Source organism: Hermetia illucens, chromosome 6 (genome assembly GCF_905115235.1).
Source record: "Hermetia illucens chromosome 6, iHerIll2.2.curated.20191125, whole genome shotgun sequence".
NCBI classification, from domain to species: Eukaryota; Metazoa; Arthropoda; class Insecta; order Diptera; family Stratiomyidae; genus Hermetia; species Hermetia illucens.
Genome location: NC_051854.1, coordinates 77,341 through 98,591, shown reverse-complemented (window position 1 = coordinate 98,591; position 21,251 = coordinate 77,341). Strand labels below are relative to the sequence as shown.

At 36.8% G+C, this 21,251-nt stretch overlaps 2 protein-coding genes across 2 annotated transcripts in view; one reads left to right on the top strand and one right to left on the bottom strand.

Annotated features, from left to right (window-relative positions):
- Positions 1 to 418: 418 nt before the first annotated feature.
- Positions 419 to 979, top strand: LOC119660478 (NADH dehydrogenase [ubiquinone] 1 alpha subcomplex subunit 1). Its single transcript, XM_038069069.1, has 3 exons — positions 419 to 614; positions 745 to 831; positions 893 to 979. Exons 1-3 carry the CDS (start codon positions 516 to 518, stop codon positions 914 to 916), a joined length of 210 nt encoding a protein of 69 aa, XP_037924997.1. The 5' UTR covers positions 419 to 515; the 3' UTR covers positions 917 to 979.
- A 963-nt stretch (positions 980 to 1,942) lies between these two features.
- The window catches only part of LOC119660458, a 31,172-nt gene continuing 11,863 nt past the window's right edge, over positions 1,943 to 21,251 (bottom strand). The window contains exons 2-16 of the mRNA XM_038069019.1: positions 16,841 to 16,960; positions 16,573 to 16,750; positions 14,315 to 15,617; positions 14,106 to 14,257; positions 10,401 to 10,506; positions 10,231 to 10,335; positions 10,030 to 10,157; positions 9,688 to 9,973; positions 9,057 to 9,269; positions 8,668 to 8,994; positions 8,427 to 8,610; positions 8,206 to 8,365; positions 7,898 to 8,024; positions 7,673 to 7,833; positions 1,943 to 7,560 (exon numbers count right to left, since the gene is read on the bottom strand). Coding sequence (XP_037924947.1) covers positions 7,366 to 7,560; positions 7,673 to 7,833; positions 7,898 to 8,024; positions 8,206 to 8,365; positions 8,427 to 8,610; positions 8,668 to 8,994; positions 9,057 to 9,269; positions 9,688 to 9,973; positions 10,030 to 10,157; positions 10,231 to 10,335; positions 10,401 to 10,506; positions 14,106 to 14,257; positions 14,315 to 15,617; positions 16,573 to 16,750; positions 16,841 to 16,947 — 3,732 coding nt within the window. The 5' untranslated portion in view covers positions 16,948 to 16,960 and the 3' untranslated portion in view covers positions 1,943 to 7,365. The remainder of the gene's footprint in view (positions 7,561 to 7,672; positions 7,834 to 7,897; positions 8,025 to 8,205; positions 8,366 to 8,426; positions 8,611 to 8,667; positions 8,995 to 9,056; positions 9,270 to 9,687; positions 9,974 to 10,029; positions 10,158 to 10,230; positions 10,336 to 10,400; positions 10,507 to 14,105; positions 14,258 to 14,314; positions 15,618 to 16,572; positions 16,751 to 16,840; positions 16,961 to 21,251) is intronic.

The window sequence follows — 21,251 nt, the reverse complement described above, 5'->3', positions numbered from 1 at the left end:
GGGGGTTATGAATGGCGTGGTGGGCGATGGTTGTTATTTTGACATAATAATGTTGCGAACCATGTTCTGGCTGTGCAACCTGGTTGCCAACGTGAGGCTCTCCCGCAAATATCAAAATGATTTCGCAGTGCTTTTACTTTGGGCCCTGCTGCAATTTGATGGAAATGACCGCTACTTGCCTATAGACTTCCGACTTGGCTAGACGCCAGCTTGTAGACTTGTGGCTTATAGGGCGTTTAAAAACAAACGGATATACGTATGTTACACATAAATCATAGATTTTATTATGATTTCTAGCCACACATTTGAGTTTGGAGCTCGGAAATTTCAATAGATGTGAAATCTAAAAATCTCTAATTAACTCGAAAATGAAAGAAAAGTTAGCAAAGAAAAGTAGTTGTGGCAACACAGGTTTGCTGTCAATGTCATTTCTTTTTCGACGAAGTGAAGAACGTAACAAATAGCTCAGCTGGTATATCGCTCCTGGTGGCATCGACTGGCCTACTTGCGTCAAAATGTGGTACGAAATCTTACCTTCAGCGGGAATCATCCTTACATTTATGACCATCCCTGGCTTCGCCATGTATGGTCTCAATAAACTCGTTCTTGGGAACGTAAGTATAAAGCAGTCGCGAGGCGGCTTACATAACCAGTGCAAGCCTGGGACAAATTTGGCCATGGAGCCCTCGAGGACAAGAAATGCAATAAACAACTGCAAATTTCAATTAACGCCTCTATTTGCAGGGCTACCGGCGAAATATGGATCTTCGATTCAATCGCATGATGTACCAGCGGGACATGAGACTGACTGGTGATCCGTATAAACAAAATGTAATTTCACTAATCGCCGACTACGTAGTCTTGAGCTTGAATTAATTTAGTTATCTTTCAGGGATTGAATGCAGTCGATGGTTAACTAAACTAATCACTTTATGTCACTTAAAGAATTCATGAGAATAAAAGCCGAGTAGAAGTACAACTGATTCGTTTCAATTGCAGAACTGCAAAGTGCTATTATTTTTGGCTCAATTATTTCTAAAGATCTTGAAAGTGTCGCCTTCAGAGCACACCAATCTATTTAATCCCAATGCCAACACAAATCTATTTAATCGTAGCAACTAAATGTATTTGTAAACACTCACATTTTCTTTGATCTGTTTTCGGCCCCACAAAAAAAGGCTCATAACTCCGGAGTCTGCAAAGTTGTCAACTAAAACCGTTCACATTCTTTGCCGCTCTTGAAGTTATTCGTTCCTTAAGAAAGTACAATAATTGATGCATATCATGAGTAATTCAATTAGCTGAGTATTTTCGCTTTCAACGGGCGAAGGAACTGGTGGAGTTATATATATATATACATTTTTTTCAAGAAGATCTTTTCGCCTCTTAAAAGTTCGTTCGTCCCAAAAGAGCCCAATATGGAAAACTATAAAGTAAGATCTAATGAGTCTATACACATTTAGCCATCCATTTTTATTTTGCGGTATTCTATCTGGTTATTGCTGCCGCAGAGAGCGATAACTATTATGCGGATTTCGAGGCGTTTGGTAAAGAGGTACAGTAGATTGCATTTGTATCTTTGGATCTGTTTCAATCAATTTGAAATATAAAGTTTCGAATGAATTGCATGAGGCCTGTTAACTTTGGGTCAATAAAACCATGACAGCTATTTATCATATTTTAAATGATAAACTTCTGGTAACTTGGCGTGAGAAAAAGTCTGTAGGTGTAAGATATATGGTTGCTGGTAGCTACTATATATGGGTAAGAAAGACACCTTAGAATTTCCCGCAAAATTTGCTCTACTTCCCGACTTGGCGAGGGAGGCATACCATCATTTGACTAATATGTGGTTGCGTAATGGATGGTTTCAAAACGAGGGCCACGCGAGCATTTCCCATAAAGGTAAGACATTGCTTCTCGACGTTTCCATGACGCTTGGTTTTAGAACGGCCTTGCCGGCGGCTAGAAAAAAGATTTAGTAATATAAACGTCGTTCCTTATGAACGTGCGGCCTAGCCACTGCCAGCTCTAGCTTTCAGTCACAAGAGTAAGATCTATATCTTGCCTCAAAGTACATGCATTCTATTGTAGTTCGCGTCTTCAAGGCAGTTCTATTACATGTATCTGACCTGTCCCTATCTGATCCCTCTTCATTCTACCCCTCACTTCTTTTTTGCATTATTACCAATTTCAAAAGTAATAGCAATATTATTTTGGACTCAATGGTTTTCCCTTTGTGGTCTACTTACCTAAAGAAAGGCAAAAGCAGGTCTCCCTGCCTTTCGAATGCATGAGAAGTAGCCTTGAAAACTCACTAATGTGTTTGACAATGATTTAAATGAGAATTTAGCATTACACACCATTTATTATTCAACATCAATACAAATATGTTTCAATCATGTCCAGTTTCTTCCACTGTTACAGTAGTACAAATGACATCTATTTTTGCGCATACCATCCATATAGTTTCAGTGTGATGCGTTTTTCATTCTTGATTTCAAAATAATAAATATATACTATTTGTCTCCACCTACACCTTCAAATATTTATTGTCTAACGGTTTAATCCAATGAACTAATCAACTTTCGACATTTTTGTGCAAAATTTAATAAGTGCATTTCCATACAGCGGCCACTTTTATATATTTCAAGAATTATCTTGACACTTTTCAATTTCTCTGGGTAATGGTAATAAATATGTGTTTTTTGGAGTTTATGTAAAGATATAAATCCGTTAATGAAACTTGCGAACTTGAGGTGAATGAGTTTATACACTTTCGGCTGCGAACTTAAACAACAATCTGATGTGGGGAAATCGAATAATGTAAAGCCCAGGTTTCTTTTCTCAATTTCTTCTCTTATCAATTCTTGTATGTATATATTATGTAAATGTCTTTTAAAATATTTAATTTGCTCAATAAATTTTTTTTTTAAAATGTCTCTAAAAGTCACTTTTCAATCAACTAAAGTGATTTGCTTTACTGCTTACATTCTACAAACATTTTTGTATATATTTAGTTCAATAGTTTATTGTCATTGATTATGTTTCGTTCATTTTTCTGATTTCACATATGTAAATTTTATAGTTGTCTTAATTTTTTTGAAGTATTTATCACACATATTTCTTTATATTATATGTAGCACAATTAACGATTCACTGTATTTTACAGTTTGTGTAATAAGAAACTAAAGCTTTTACACTTTGGTTGGATTTCTACTTTTGAATAATTTACTTGTCTCTCTTTCAAGAATATTTATATATTATATATTGTTGTTATTTAAAAAAATAGACAACCATATAAATATCCTCAAAGCATTTTAAACTTTTGCAACTTTTGTGCAACATCGTTTATAGCTCTACATTTTATACGGGTTGCATGCGGTTTCATGTTATATACGTGTATATATATGCCTGTATAAAGTTTGTCTAGAAAATTTATTTCCTTAGTTACTCTGGCTAATGTAATACTGTTTCTCCGCAAATTGAAAATATTTATACGTATTCATTTTTATAACATTTTTTTAATAATATTGTCTACGGTTCCATTAAACATCTTTCATTCGCTACTAATATTAAAAGCACTGTTGTAAGCGTTTGCTGAAAGCATTTAATGAACTAAATTTAAGTATTAGAGTGGTTCTCGTATCCGATTGTTACAACTTGTTATGAATGACGATGATGTAATAGTGAGTCGCACAAACCTATAAATAGTTAAAAATGAGAACGAAAGAAAAATGATAATAATAAAACTTTGAAAACCAGTGAGTGTAGCATGTGGAAATGTACTTATATATAAGCAGATCAGACATAAATGTAAAGCGTTCTAAATGGGGAACAATTTGAAATTTAAAATTTGAAAATTTTCTTTAAAGATGAAACAGAGTTTTTCTCAATTATGGTGCCTTTTAAAATTGATAATATTCGGTGCTTGTTGTTGTTTTGAACTTTCAGATCTTCTTTCAAACTAGAATATTGACACTTTTAATGGTAAATGAACAGATCCTTTCATGATAGGTGTCTATGGAATATACCTCAGTCACTTGTAATACAACCGTAGCTACATATTCTAATGTGGGAACGCATATTTGGCAATGTCAATATTTGTCAAGGAAAACAACACATGAAATTATGCTATAAAAAATCAAGTAATAATTTTTTACTCTATTTCAACAAAGTCACTTATTCCGAAAATTTGGAGAGCATTGCATATACTATCAGTACTACAACAAGTCCTCATATGATCAGCATGGCAAATATAAAACACCCGCACTGACAAATATATTCAATAATGCCATAAATGTGTATGGACTACGTTTGTGGAATAGCGTTAGATATTAATTTCTATTAGGCGTAAGCATTTTCTACAAACATGGTTTTCTTACTTTTTCTTAGTGTTAGGTACTTGTACACATTGATGTATTGTATAAGGATAGACTATTATGTGCGTTTCATTACTGATTATATAATAAATTCATTTCAACATAAATTACAACTCTAGACACTGAACGTATTAGAGCCGAGGTCGGCTTTAGGAAATTTGTGTAATTGCAAATAACTTTTCCAAACGAATAGTCTTCAGTATCGCTTTCATAACTTCGAATGTACTAACTTGTGTAGATAATTTATTTTCTAATCTCAGACAAAACAAATCTGAGGAATATCGTGTAAGGGTATAAGAGGGTAGAGGACCTTTTCTTCACTACAGTCTAGGCCCCGTGACTAAGTTAGAGATTTCATGAATAAATGAATACAGAATACAAAAAAAATATGACTTTGTAACGCCATCGAGATTGGGTTATTTTAAAGAGAAATATCATTGCATTCCCTCTAGCAAGCATATATAGTAAGGCCCATTTCGAAGTTTTTTGTTTGAACATTTGAAAAATACACTTTTAAAAACCTTCCGCTGTTTTAAACGCTATCATTTGAAGTGGTGGGTACCCTCATCAGGTTCACTGTCTTCCATCGTTTGGGCTATAACACGTTCAGTTATCTGGTTCCGCTATGCTCAGCTCAGATTTGAAATTCTAACCTACCGAATATCTAAAGACGCATAGTAGATATAACTACACTAATCTTTTTCGGATTGAAAGAAAAACAGAGTGTCTTCATGCAAAACCAAACAACATTAATTCAGTTATATAAAATTTTGCAACATGATACTTGTCGAAAAAAGACGAAGGCAGCCAAATCAATAAACACTAGAAAAGGCTTTTGTCTATAGTATCGCCTATACAGGCATCAAATATTTCAATTACTATTAACATATATCTATCCTATTACTTTAAGATTTCATTTGTTTTTGGGTTCAAAAGGCTTACATTTCCTACTTTGTTCGGAAAATAGAGACGATTCATTGATTTTGGTAAGTGGAGGAAGATCTAATGTTGTTTCAAGAAGTTTGTTTTCGTTTTCTGCAATTGACGTAAATCTTGGAATACTGTATTTTTTACTGTTGCTAAAATTCAATCTTCTCATGTTTTATATTGGTTTTGGTAAAAACAGACCTTTTCCATTCATAGAAAATTCATGAAAATCTCTTTTAGGCCATATGTGAAACTTCTAAATATTTTCTTTAAAGCTGAAACCCACGCATTTGTCGGATAGCTTAAATCAACTTTAATTTTTCTTTTAAATGGATAATCTACTACGTTAATATTATCTCGTTCATGGTACTAAAGTCTCATTATAATCATGCATAGGAGTACATGTAAATACTATTCTTTATTGTCATAATATTCATTTACTAGTGATATATTATCTAAAGCTAATATTTATTTCCTATATATATTCTTGTCTACATAGATATTTCTATTGTCAGTGCATTGTCATAGAATTCAATACATATTATTTTCAGATAGGTCATTTGATTATTTGTCTTGCATATTGTCATATTATCATACGGATTATAAATGTACTTCTATTCTTATTGTCTTATAAATCTGCATTTCTACATTTGATAGTTTTCTTCCTTACATTTTTGTATTTTATTTATTTTTTGACGTCATTATTGTCATATGTTGTTTCAAATATACTTTCTGAACAAGTTTGATCAACCTTAGCAGTTTATATTACTTTGTTATAATCCCAGTTATAAACATATATCAGTTTAGTTTTTATTAATTTTCTTCATACTTTTGTTAGAAAAATTTTCGGTATAAAAAATAAAATATAGAATAATGACTTTCATTTTATTGGTAATTTTTCATTGAAATTTTCACACTTATCATTAGTTGAACTGCCAAACATAGTTTAAAAACTTTATTGTTCCTTAAGCGATATGATATATAAAGATAAGTTCTGAACACTATCCTTTCTAATTTTGCACCGGAATCCAAAAAAATGGTTTCTTTTTGAATTGAGATGATAGAAGCGCTTATCTAACTCCTGTTTCGTGTACAAATTTATAAAACTCGATTCTCCCTCAAGGCAAAACATTAAATCTTGCCATATCTGAACCTCAAATTTAATAATTGGATTTTAATAAACGTGATGGGAGTGGCAGACGCGCAACAACAGCAGCCCTCTTTCTCGAATTGATTATTATAGCGGATATGTACTTAGGTACGAGCGGGCTTGCACTGCTAATGCCAGCCAATCTTGGCTAGCAGCTTGTTTAGCCTAAATATAGTGCTCACGACTTAGTTTTTTGGTGCTTTTTTCAGGGGCGCTTCCCATTAAAAAATACATTACAGCTGAGGTAATAATTTCAAATTGTTAGTATCTTGGCATTCAACTAAATCGTTTACGTTTGGTTACGCTGCGGTTTTGAAATTCAAAATTTCATGTTCTGCCTTCTTTTTAATTGAGAAATGATATCAGCTATTTAAGGTTTTATAAAAATACATTCAAACATCTTTTTTAGAATATTTCCCCCGTTATTTTACATATTTTTATATAAAAATTGATTGTTCTAATTGATATTTTTTATTGATTAGGAATACAAAACTATCCAAATAGGATAAATTGAGCGTAAATTAGTTTGCAATGAAGCTTCCAGTTCTAGCTCTTGCGACAACAAAATTCATATTACAAATACCAATAATTTTACAACATTTTTCTTCATTCTTTAATAAATTATATTGAAGTTGAGAGTAGCATGCAAGCATCACAATTGGGACTATAATACAACTGATTTATTCGGGTTTATTCTCCCATCGTATATAGTACATATTAATACTTGTTGTCTGTTTGAGTCGATATCAAGTTAAAGTTGTAGTAAATTCGAAAAATTGACGTTGACCAGGACCGTTTTATATCGTCTGTCCTTTGCTTATTGTCTTTGCCAGAACAAAATTATCTCAATTACTAATACTTTCAATGAACCAAATATGAGTTTATGAAATGATATTTTTATAACGATTAATATCCAATATTATTGTCGAAATTTGACTTTGAATAACGATTAATTTGCTGTTTTATCCACGGAACATATTTGGGAACATTCGCATAGACGCCAGGAAGTTTCGGATGAGCGCACATGATACCCCATGAGACTATTCCGCCTACGTACCACCGATCATCGTGCTTGCAAAGCAAAGGACCCCCAGAGTCACCCTGTTACAAAATTTTAGGGATCGCAAATTTAAAAAGTATCTTGTTTGTAATAACTTTCGATTAATTGATATTTTAGAAATGTTTTATATCTTTAGAGGATTAAGTAACTTGCCTGGCAAGCATCCTTGCCGCCTTCCTGATATCCAGCGCATATCATACCATCAGTGACATTGAGCGTCTCGAGCCATTCATTACACAAATCACGATTAAGAACGGGCACCACCACTTCATTAACAGTAGGCTCGTAAGACGCATTTGCAGCATTAGGATTCACTAGAAAAAAGTTACTTGTATGTATTATATGTAGTAGTGAATTGGAAGAAAATTCTATTCTTACTGTTCTTATCTTCTCGTTTTCCCCATCCAATGACCGTACAGTTTGTTTCTGGTTTTATTTCCTTCAAATCAGGTGGAGGTAAGCAAACTGGCAACAGATGCTCATGAAAAGCGACTCGAGTGGCTAGCTGTACGAAGAGGAAAAATATAGTTTGTAGTTATCAGTTAAAATAGTCTCTTATATGTATACTTCAAAACACAATTTGCAAAAGCCGTGATTCCATCAGAACACCATAGAAAATACATAGCGCACATCTTTCGTATTAAAACCTAGAAACTGTTGGATAAACATTTCGATCGATAACTTACTTGGAATAACGCTATATCATTATCATGAGCAACATATGAGTTATATTGAGGATGTGGAATGACATTACGTACTTTCACCTTCTGACCATAATAAGTATGAGAATGTCGTCTTGTAATGCCCAGCTGGATTGTCCAATCATTCAGTTTTCGTCGGGTGTGACTTTTTGGAGACAAATACAAAGAATTACAAATGAAAATAATCAAAAAACTTCCATGCTCACTTTCCAATGCAATGCGAAGCTGTCAAAACCCATTGATCGGCAATAAGGACTCCAGCGCAATAAAATATTTCCTCTGGTCCTCCCAAAATCGCTGCTAAAAATGGCCAATCACCAGGAGCTGCTTCCGTGCCTCCTACAACTCTAAATTTCGGTTTTAGCCGTCGAATTCTAATTTTACCACATTCTAAAGTAAGAAGTTTTGTTAGAAATGTGTAAGTTGTGCGACTATTGCTCTGCTTACGAAAATTGGTACAGGTTAATTCGGCTACTGGATATTCTCCATTACCACCACATTTCGCAAACTCCTTCATTAAGTTACTGTTCTTCTCGTTATTCATCCTCATCATAGCTCGAGAGTTTTTTGTAGAAGGATTCATTGTAATATTCGAACCCCTCATTTTAAGCCGGCTCGAATTCACAGAGCTGTAGCCTAACATAGAGCAAACAGCCGTAGGCGATGCTGCTGAATCCCAGTTTGTCACACAAGCTGGAGCCCATAATTTAATGTCGGCCCTATAAACTTCTAACGTTCCTTTACCAAGATCTCCATTGCGCTCACTTAGCCGTACTGAAAATCCATTGGACAATAGTTTAACCACGTTCAAAGTTGTATTAAGCCAAACCACGTACCGCAATTTCTTTCATCCTGGCCCCACGGACAGTCCATTACCCCATCACATACATGTTTTTGGCTCATACATCGTTTTTCGCCGCAGTAAATGGAACCATTTCCGCATGACGAACATTGGGATTCATCTGTTTGATCCATGCAATCTACATGGCCATCACATCGCCAGTCTGATGGTATACAACGTTTCTGATCACATAAAAAGCCGCTGCAAGCTAAGTTCAGAAAATAGATATTAAAGGCCAAATTTCAGGCACCAAAAAGAAATAAGAAATTGGAAACAGTGTGTTCTATTCGGAAGTATATGTTGAGTTTCATTTGGTTAGTATATATGTGTATATGTTGTAGAGTATGGCGTACCTACATAGTTCCTGCATTTTTATTTTTTTCCTATTTGGTTTCCAATGGGATTGTACTTCAGTTTCATTACCAACACACTAAATGCTGTGCAGTGACACGCCTACAGCAACGTTTTAAGGTCCCACTAATTGTATCACAACTATCTTCATTAACTCTAATTAATTTCTAACTAATTTCTAATTTCTTAAAAGCCAAAGTGTGTTTCCCAAAACTGAAGTAAGCCAAGTGAAATGTAATATTCAAACTAAACTCTATCTGTGTATGTTCAATTACCTGGTTTTTGAGCACGTAGTCGCACCTCCCGGACTTGCTGCACCCCGACGCATTCCTCGGGATTACTTGTATCCGGAAATAAGTTGCATGTTAAGTATTCAGGTAAATCCAATCCGAAAACGTCAAAGAAAAATCCACACCGTCTCATTGTTTCCTCGCAAAGCGTCTTACATGGTGGCACTGTACTTCCAGTTGAACCACATTTCGGGACAAACAATGAACATAAAAACAATGCGACTAATTCATAACACTGGACGTCTACAAGAGCATCAAAAGCTTCTAGTTCCTATGAATTCAGATTCTTGTAAAATTTTTAAAGGCAAATAAGTGAAAAGAAATTACAACTTGGACTTCAGGCTGACCAAAATGTCCTATATAATTTGGAAAAACAGTATAGTTATATGGTAGTTGGTGATTCAAGCAGAATTTGACTATAACTGGAAGGCAGACACCAGGTGCAGGATTTTTACCTGGGTAGACATGTCAAATTTGAATATATTCTTACTATATTGGACAAATAATTCTTTAGCACAATAAACTTACCGGTATGTGATGGAGTTTCTTCAACCAATCGCTTAGCTGGGGTAATTATAGTTTTGTTGATAAACTTCACTGTAGGATATGCATTGAAGTACGCAGCTAAGCCGCCTTAAGAAATCAACAATTGATTACATTACATTAAAAATATGCACAATAATTTCTTATGCACCTACCAGCGATAGCAAGCAAAGCAACTGCATTTATTAAAATTTGAAAAAGACGGAACTTCAAGCGTCCTTGGGTAACATAAGGATTCGAACTTTTGCGTCTATTAATTATCTGTAAGTAATTGAGTTGGTAAAAAGTAACTAATAGAATGTAGAGGCGACATAAGGCATCGTACGATATCCAGGGCCGCAGAGGGAAAATCCGGACCTGGGGTGAAAATTACGCGGAATAATGGGGCCCGGGGTAAAAATTATGCTGGCCTGGCGTGAAAATGACGTGGGACCCCGTATTTTTCATTTTTTTGAAAAAAATTCCGGGCCCGGGGAAAATCCCCCTTTTCCACCCCGTCTCGTTAGGCCTCACAATATCGTACGATACACACTTTTCCCAAAAACGACTGTAACGATCGACACTAAATTTGATAAGAAGATCGGAACTGTGTACGCTCACGCATGCAGTGAGTAACATCTTTCTACGTTAAGTTTAAGGGAGTCCCCATAGATGCAAAAAGAAGATGTAATTTTCTTTTACCAAATATTGTCATGTAAGTAGATTGCGACGAAGAATCTTCTCGTAGAGGACTAGGCGAAGTTCTTCACATACACCATGAAAACCCTGAAACCCTCTCGTTACAGCGAGAGCGAAATAAGAGAGCCGTAAACAGAACTTGTGGCTAATCACTTCTGACGACTCCTTCTAGATAAAAAACTCGCCCCAATTAAAACAATCAACCGCACTCTAGTCCGCTTCGAAATGAACTGCAAAGGGATCAGACATGCGGCACTTAACTGTCACCTTCAATATCGTTGTATCAAATGTACGCGGGCCAGATGAGTATCCCAAAACGCAAGACGAAATGAGTAAATTTCGGGGTAAGCAACCACCTCGCCAACTACCGCAAGTTGCAGTGCAAGGGCATTAAATTTATGGTGAGGAGGAACGCCAAAAAACGGGCCCCTCCCATCCCATAACAACCCGACCCCAGTCTGCCAACCTCGTGTGATAGCAACAGCCTTATTCACTCGGCCGTCCCTGTTATTCACTAATGCTTCACGCATAGCTTTCAACCTGTGAAACCAGGTTACACTATCGTTACAGGCACATTTCTGCGAATATAAACTTTTTCCGCATAGGCAGACACCCTCCTAACCAAACATTCACATGCCTTGCCGGAAGTACCGCAATACTGGTCTCCGACAAATTCCTTGCAACACACATTTTCCTTCTAGCTAACACCATCTTACTATCGCTTCTATTGAAATCCATCCGGCTTTGTATACGTCGTTTCCGTCTATTGTCCCAAACAGCATTTTTATCAAAGTGACCTCTCTACCATTAAATTCTTCTGTGTAGACCAACCCCGTCCAACTGGCAAATTGTAGTTCCTTATTTTGGGAGGCGGGTTAAATGTCAGGCACACCTTCTGGTTGGTACCATTTTTCAACAATAATGATCATTAACTACACTGTTGGCTGACAACATATCGTAACATCTAACACTTTAGCCCGGCGCTTCTTACCTCTAATGCAAGAAATAACTACACTGTTGGCTGACAACATATCGTAACATCTAACACTTTAGCCCGGCGCTTCTTACCTCTAATGCAAGAAATAGCCATGCATATCTTGACTACTTCTTGATAAGCAGCAATATTTGCGTAAACTCCAATGCAAACGTCTTCTCTTTCCTTGACACTATTCCTAACATCATTCTACCCAAATTTCGGATCATGCAATCTGCCCGCCACCGCTAACAGCAACAGATTTAAGGCGAGCAAACTAGTGGTTCATAATCCAGCCCATCTTCAATCCAAACTGTTTCAACTACAACTTCCACAAACCCAAGAGTATCAAATCAGAAACCATTCAAGAGGTATGTGATGAATTGGTGCCGTCACGCACTCTCAACTGCTGCAACCTAATCTCCCGGACGACATTCTTCAAGACATCCAATCTAAGAAAACCCTGCGACGGAGACTATTCTACAATAGATATTTTCCACTATACTCCTAAAGAATGAGATTCATGATTTTAAAATAGCAGTATTTTCAATATCGACCTTACTTATAGGGAACTCAGACAAATATCCCCACGACTTGGTAACCCAGGCACCCGTAGCAACATACTCCCACAAAACATATGCTTTCTCGAAAGGGAAACGACCTTTCCACCCATCTCTATATCTGTTTCACCAAAATTTTGAAGCTAAAGTCAATGCATCAATTAGCGTCCTTCAGTTTCACTGTCCCACACCGAAATAGCTAGCCAGACTGGATGTTCCAGCATCCCCTCCTCTTGAAAACTCACATGGTTCAGTCCCGCAAATCCAAGTCAAGCCCAAAACGGTCGATATGTACATCAAACAAAGTAAAAACAAAAAGTCCTTAAACGTATCCTTAAAAAATACTCTGTATTTATCAGCCCCTTCCTGTCACCAATATCCAACTATTGTTTCCTGAACACGCACTTCTCCACGAGCAGGAAGGGTGCTCAGATTACACCCGTTCCCAACAAGAATGAGAATCCTCTCGTCCCTGATAGCTAGAAGTCTATCTCCATCCTCTCAACGTCCGCCAAAGTTTTCAAATCAATGATAAATGAGTACTGCGATAGAAACAATACGGAGGTCACTCAATTAAATATGTCCTTCTAGTCCTGAAAAATTGACGTCTTGGTCGGGATTAATCGCAGGCCACCTACAATAGTCTGCCTCCTTGACATAAGGAGAGCTTTTGGCGTTGTATGGCAATACGGACTGGTTTATAATCGAGGCCATACCCTTCACCTCCACCGGCACTCTGCAAGCTAATTTTAGCTTTCTAGAAGGACGGCAATCCCAAATAAAGATTCAATAATAGCTGTCCTTTCGTCTCATCAATCCTAATAGCAGCTGTCCTCTCGTCGCACCAATCCAGCTGGAATAACACAAAGCTTCGTACTCTCCGTACACTCTCAGTCCAATTAAGATTCTGCAATATGCCGACGACTTCATCATTTACATTATCACAAGGGATATAGCACGCGGCGGAACTCATCTTAATTCATATTTGGACGACCTCTATCGATATTTCACCAGCCCTTCAACCCTCAAAAATGTCAAATAACCGTCCTTAGAGGAAAAATGAAGATTACACAAAAAATGGGCTCCGATGTCAGAAACCGGTCCTTAAAAATCCATGCTTCTTCGATCCCCACCGTGAACCAGGTTATCCACCTTGTCGTCACTATAAACTTGAACCTATCCAACATCCCCACATCAACAAGGTGCTAAACCCTGTAAACGGTGTGTTCACATCCATGCTCCCTACTCTCCGCTATAACAGTCCTACTTTATTAAGGGTCAAAATTTTTGATATAAGCAGTTAATTCGACCACTTTCAGTTTTATCTTCTGGATCGACATCTCTCTTCATCAGATGGAGAGGCTGCGCTTCAAGCAAAGGTAGATCTTGCGACGCTATATCGGCATATTTAAATACGCCGATAATACAATCAACTATCTCCCTCCCATTCATTGTCGCCTGGAACATTTGATAACGTTCTAAGATGTATTAGGAATTATGTCGCCTAGTGTATTTTGCTAGATATAATTAAAATTAAAAAACTGCAAAATACAGACGAAAACTAACTTTTCCAATAAATTCATGTCTTCTGACGATAACTATTCTGTGGCAGATAAATTAAACAGGTGCATCTTAATGAATTCACTTACCCTATGTTGAAGAGACATGTTGGATCCATTCTGAAACCGTACTACGGTTTGCAAACTTGCTGGTGTTGACGCGCTTTTCGTGATTGGAGAAGTAGAAGGAGTTTGATCAGGTTCTTTTATAATCTCGTCTGGTATTTTGCAATTTTGTTTCACTACGGAGAGACATAGTAATGGTTATAGTAAATCAATAGAGTTGATAAAAGGCCTACCATTACAAATTTTTAATGTATGCGGCAAGAGTGGAGCTTCTAATATTTTTGTGCTATAACCTGGGCTGGATGTTTGGCTGAAACTATCGCTCGATATATTGGAATCTTGTCGACAATTAAACTTATTGTGTGCTGTCTGCTGTTGTTGAAAATTATAACGCGGTGTCATTACAAAACTATCGTTTGAATCCTGATGCCTTAGTCCGTTCTTATTAATCTTTGAAGCATGTTGGAGTAGTGGAGCTTCCATAGACTTGCAATTATAGCCAGGACTCGATGTTATTGAAAAACTATCGTTAGAAATGCTAGAGTCCTGTCGTTGATGTAACTTTGGATAGGAGATAGGGGGTGGTTTGTTTCCTCTACTTAATTTATTTCGAATAGTCATCGCTTTGTTATAAACATTATCCTGTACCATATTATCCGTAGATCGTCCGAAGTTTGACAACAGTTTAGAATTATTCGAAGTTGCATGATTTTGCAGCTTCCCCGATTCAATTGATTGTTGGGATCGAAGAGGAGGCGCAGGCGGTGTTGACCTTGTTGGTTTCGACGGGAGTGCTGGTGGTGGTATCTTGGTTGGTGCTGTCATTGATTTACGGGCGGGAATAGCCGGAAGAGCTCTTGGAGATTTCACAAAAAACGCCGAATTAGGTGGAGTCTCATTTTGTGAAGACGAACGTCCTGATTCTAATTTGAATGATTCCTTTGAAAGCGGCGAATCCATAGTCTTCTCTGTTAGGCAGCTATCTAAGGAAGATTGAGTATCAACTGATGAGAATCGACTTCTATAGTTCATACGTGAATCTGGAATGAAAGCTTTTTCATATTCTGTCGTGGAAGAAATGTATCCAGTATCGACTGTTGTCTGTGATTTATTTGAGTCACTAGAGGATCGATTGGAGTAACCAGAATTGTTCATAACAAGCAAATCAGACGGATGAAGTTCTTCAAACACAGAATTTTCCAAGCTAATCCGGTCATCATCACTAATGTGCCCTCCATTCAAATCTCCTGTTGTTATGAAATTGCTGGGAGTATTGATTTCTGGGACATCATTACTATTGTATGATTTCTTGTATGAAGTCTTTTGAGAACTGATCTCTCGGTTCGTGTGGAAATCTTGTGAATATTGGAACGATTCACTGCCACTCCCATCGATAATTGCTGTTGATTGTTTCGTGGTTGCTATTTTTCCTTTGAATGTTCGCTTCGGAACCGGCGGAGGTTGTTGAACAGTAGCAGTTGATGTAGTTGTAGTAGTTAGAGTAGTCGAAGGGGCTGCTCTCTCAATCAAGTCAATCTGTTAAAATGACAAAAGAAGTAATTGATGAAGCAATTGAGTATTATATAAAATTAATAGCAAATCGGGTATCTAAGAAAAACAAATTTCCTGCTTCTGTTATTTTAAAAGAAATTCATCAGTCTAGGATAGATTACAATCTCATTGTTTTTCAATTATAGAATTTATGTCTATACTATGAAGTGAAGTCGGAAGAAAATGCTATTTTAGTCGCTCTAGAAGTCATATATGTACATATAAGTTATAATTTCTCGGTTGAAACTAATGATCAGATCCACTGGATTGAATAAAGCTTTCTCATGTAAATTACAACCATCTGTCATTATGCACGAGCAATGAATAACGTTTATCTCTTGAATTAAATCTTTAACATGAAAGTTATTGTCATAGTACACATAATGCCACGAAACGACTTTGAATTAATAAACACTGTTTTGACAACTTTTTATAAATATAAGTAGCAAAGAACAAAGTTGGAATTCACTCAACAGATGCATAAAATAAGCGAATTACTGAAAGATGCTAGCAGAGTATAGATTATAACTTTTATTATCTGGAAGCAGTAGCAGCACGTTTTAGATAAATTGAGCTTTTCCAGTATGAATCATAAGATTGCCGGAAGTGAGTGGCACTTGTAATTTTCTTATCAAAAATAAAATTGGGAGTTGGACAATCGCAGAATATAGAAGCAATGAAAAGTCTAAGTCAAATTCAATTTTAATTATTGGTTTGAATTATAAATAGGTGCTTACTTTAAATATTTAGTCAAAATATTTTGGTATATGTGCAATGTAAAGAATTCAAATTAAAAAAAACTTCACGCAATCTACTGAATTACTGAAGAGTAACTAAGAAAGCGGTAGTCATTCTAATAAACGCGTAAAGCTTTGAAATTAACTGAAAGAGGCAAACACTTCGTATTGTGAAATGTTTGAATCACTATACATATACTTACTTGAAATATAGCAGGGCGCACTGGTTTATCGTCCATAATTGGACAATTGTGCGATGAATGTCGCCTGAGATTAGCATTTGGTGGTAATAATACTAGTGAATTACACTGCTCCTGCTCTTTGTCGTATAAATCCAGTAAAGAATTATTTGGTAAAGCTAAGCTACCAGCTCGTCCTGATCTGAATTAAGGAAATCATTACATCACTTTTTATTTTAACTCGAGTGCCTAATGTCTGTATTCTAATTCGATTGTATTTATGTTCACTTACCTCCCACGGTTCTGAACAAACTCATCGAACGGATTATTTGCCAATTGATCCGTGTTAGTCGTGCATTTCGACGGGAGCGCTGTGGTCATTGTTGCTAGTATTGTCATTAAATCGTTTATGCTAAAATGAGTTTAAAAACAAAGCAATATCAAAAGCAGTGAAACAACCATACCTGATAGGTGAACTGAAAAAGACTTCCTACAATAGGGGTGTCAAAAATGGAGATGAAATATAAGCGAAGTTTGGTTTTCCCCTATCAGGTAAAGGGTTTAGAATTCATTTAAAGTATATAAAGATATATGCTGGATATTCTAGGGTTAAGCGAGGTAAGATGGTAGGGGTCTGGGGAGCATTTTATTCCCCCTTACAGCATAGTGCCATAGTGATCTGGCAAACCTTTTGAAGTATACGTGAATCTGGTGTCGAATTAATGCTTACCGCATTCCCTAAGTCCGAAAGTCAGAAAATTAACTTCGAAATTGCAGTTCATAATGAGGAATATATAAATAATGAAGTGTTATGCACCAACGGATGATTACAACGCATATATAAAAGGGGAGAGTAAGAGAAACTCCCTAATGGTCGTTTTGAGAATGATGGGGTCCTAAGTCCGCATCAACTTAATGCTGGACCGGACCAAATGGGGAGCAACTTACTCCCTCTTTCCTGGTCCACGGACCCCTCGCTTAGGGCTTGCACACAAACTTTTCAAAAAAGTGAAGCGATGACGGCTTTACGGTTTCTTACCAGGGCAGAGGCAAATCGTCAGACGCTGTCTCACCTCTGCTCTGGGAGCAGCGTGACCGTAGCGGCTCGCAGATGTTAAATGCTCGTTTATATAATTCGTAGAACACGACATGACTACGAATGATATTGAGCGCAAATCCGCCTTATTGACCAGAGCTTGGCCAGAAATATTCGTTTTGAGAATGATGGGGTCCTAAGTCCGCATTTCAGCTCTGGCCAAGCTCTGGTCAATAAGGCGGATTTGCGCTCAATATAATTCGTAGTCATGTCGTTTTCTACGAATTATATAAACGAGTATTTAACATCTGCGAGCCGCTATGGTCACGCTGCTCCCAGGGCAGAAGTGAGGCAGCGTCTGACGATTTGCCTCTGCCCTGGTAAGAAACCGTAAAGCCGTCATCGCTTCCCTAATGGTATCATTGCGACTCTGATGGGTGATCTCGGGAAATACGGTCTTAGAGGCTGGGCCATCAATTGATGGTCGCTTGCTTTCGCTTGCGGACCGCCATCAAAAGTGCTCTCTGGCGAAAGTGAAATTGTTCGCCACGTCCCTAACGGCTGACTGCTGAAACTTGGAAGTGAATCTACAAACGTAAGGAACTGAAGGTCGCCGTGAAAAAAGAGAATTTATTATTGCGCTGATCAAGGAGCCAAAAGATGGTGCAAAGAATAATGATTTCGTTATCGTATACCGAGTTACGGAAGAACTTAAAGATCTTCGCAAGTGTTTCGATGGTCTGACCAAAGATGTTAACGGTCGAATCCCCATCCACGATGAAGAACAGTTTAAGAGGAGCGGGGGACATTTTTTCACGGTTCTTAACGGTATATCATCTGGTGAAGTTCCACTTCTTGTATATGAAATGGTTAGTTACTGCAACATGCCAATACAGGTTACTCTTCCAAATAAAAGTGGAATAGTCTCGACCATGACCATCAAGCGTGGACTACGGAATTGTTCCTCGCAGTTCTTGCAGTCTTTATCCTCTTGAGTGCAGCAATTGGAAAGGTATTTACGTACTCCTCACTGTCGCAAACATAATAGCTGAAATTATCCTAGAACGTATCCAGGAACACCTCGAAAGCTTGATTGACAGAGAGCAGGCTGGTTTCCGCCCTGAATCTTCCTGCACGGACCACCGTATCAACATCTTTCGGATCACTTTGACCAAAGACTTGGACTAGAAGAAGAAATCAAGGAGAATTGGACTACAGGTAAACCAACAAAACCAAGGTCGTGATTCTGAATAGTCATCGCGTTCTTCCTATATACATTAACGGATAAGACCTTAAAGGCGTCGATCAATCTTTTCGTTTCGTTTCTTCTGATGGTGGCAGTGAACTTGATGATAATTGTCGCATCAACAGCACTAAATCTGCCTTCGCCATTTTGTTTAAAATCTGTAAATGCAGATAGTTCAACACAAGCATCAAGTCGAGGGTGTTCCTCTTGCATGTTTTGCCTGACTGTGGCATCGAACTTGACGATACTCGGCGCAAAAGCAGCACTATATACGTGGGTGTTTACATTTCCCTTGGTTAGCATGATGGGACCGGTTGTTGACAAAAACAGTAGGTCATGAATTGACATAATCATTGGAAAAAGGTATTTAGTACTCGATTGCTAATGATTTTTGCATTTACAACTGCCTTTAAATCGCATCTCTTAAGCCTCAAATCTCGTTAATAGGTAATTTTTTGGTATAGGTGTCTATTACTGACTGGAAGCCAATATCTTGCTCTTTTCAATATGCTCATTTCACAAATCCTAATAATATAATTACTCTGATTAAAATTCCTTCCTCTAGACATTTGTCAATCATAAGGATTTAGAGTCCATCACGTTTACTTTCCTTGCACGTGCTTTCGGCATTTATCGTCCACTGGCCTTCGACCTTTTTGCAAATCTATTTGCCTTCATCAGTATACAGATATATGATGTGCACACAAATATACATAGTCAGTATAATGCTCGTCTCACAAACTCTACATATAGATTTTGATGTTATTCTGATAGATACCTAATGCCACATTTAATGCCTGTTCTATCTAGCCATTATTCTACTTAGTGATACTGCCTAACCAGGCTGGACGCTTGATCAAATTTATTCCATTATTTTACCGAATAATACTTTGTCTTGTCAAACTGTCAAGGTTTTTCGTATCATACTAAATTGTGTTTCGTATAGCTTAAACACCATAGCATTTTTATCATCTAAACCGTCATCAATATACCCTCTTCGAATCCACATTTAATTTAGTGCCACACGGAAAATGAAAGGACAATGGAAAGAACATTGAGGACTAATCTTTGAAAATGATTCTGCCTCTGACTGTTTCGTTTTGTTTAGTGCAATAACAATTCAGTAAAAGTTTGGCACGGGAAGAAGCAGACATAAAGGATTAAAGCGGATTGGCATGGGATTAATTTTGCTTGTGAAGAAAGGATGGAAAACATGTTGAACATTCTCCAATTGAGGAAAAGGACGTAATAATTTGTGTTATATTATGTAGTGAATGAAATTAATGTCTGTGTGGACGAAAAAATGAACTTTATTCGGTTGTGGGAATGATGTTTCGTTCAATAAAAAAATTACAGTACAAGAAGTTTGCAATCAATGATCAAATTATTAATCATTGAATGTCGTGAAAAATTTAAACTTAATTTTTAAGAAAGATGGCCAACGATAATAAATTGGTATCAATGTAGAGATTAATGTGCCACTGCACTGATTTATAAAATACTTTTTCAAAAACTTCGTTTTGCCTGTTCATTCTTAATAATAATTTTTTAAAGCCGCGTGCGACTTCCGAATTCTTTCAGTCAAGACCGATTGACATTACATTTTGGGTGAGGATAGAGGGTGACATAAGAAATAAAAGTTATATTGCGCCGCTGTGCGCCTATCCCTTGCAGGGGTGTGGCACCCCACTCTTGGGTGGAAATTTTTTTCTCGAAATAACTACAGAAATCGACTAAATAGTCGATTCTAAGCAAAAAATGTTTAGTGAAAATTTTTCGTACAAGTAATAGTTAGTTAGTTATTCATATTCAAACATGTCGTTTTTTATAGAAATATTCATGTTTTTCAACGGTTTTTGCATTTTATGTGGAGATGATAGCAAAATCAAAGCATATTAGATAACAAAAAGGATGAATCTTATTATATTTTTGTGAATACCATTTATGGTTCGTCAAACGTAAATTCGTAATGTCTCGGCGCATATCGGCGCTATATAACTTTTGTTTCTTATGCCACCCTCTACACCCACCATGGAGTTTAGAAAAGAAAGATTTTGAATTATATACGTTAGTTTTAGTTTTTTAGTTTTTATTTTGTGATATAGTGACTTACATCTAAATATTGGTAGCTTATTTTTAGCTAAAGTTGAACTTGTCTATCTTAATTCTATTTCAATGGGTGGCTATTACAATTGTTTGACCTACCCGACCTTCCGTGTAAATCTATTTTACTGTGTATTTCATATAAATATATCAATGTCGACATTTTTTAATTACCAAACATCGACTTCACTTCAAAAAGGCGCTCCTACTAAAACGGCCCTAGTATATGTCAATGCACGACTTCTTGTACAACATGTAAAAGAGATGTATGACCCAGTTTTGCTTCGAAGAATGATATTAAATGATTTAAGAGCTACG

What these genes read in the sequence shown, in the direction of transcription:
- LOC119660478 (XM_038069069.1), top strand. Translation starts at nt 516, where the DNA reads ATGTGGTACGAAATCTTACCTTCAGCGGGAATCATCCTTACATTTATG. An exon ending in ATAAACTCGTTCTTGGGAAC is followed by an intron (nt 615 to 744) that starts GTAAGTATAAAG and finishes CTCTATTTGCAG; the next exon opens with GGCTACCGGCGAAATATGGA. An exon ending in GTGATCCGTATAAACAAAAT is followed by an intron (nt 832 to 892) that starts GTAATTTCACTA and finishes GTTATCTTTCAG; the next exon opens with GGATTGAATGCAGTCGATGG.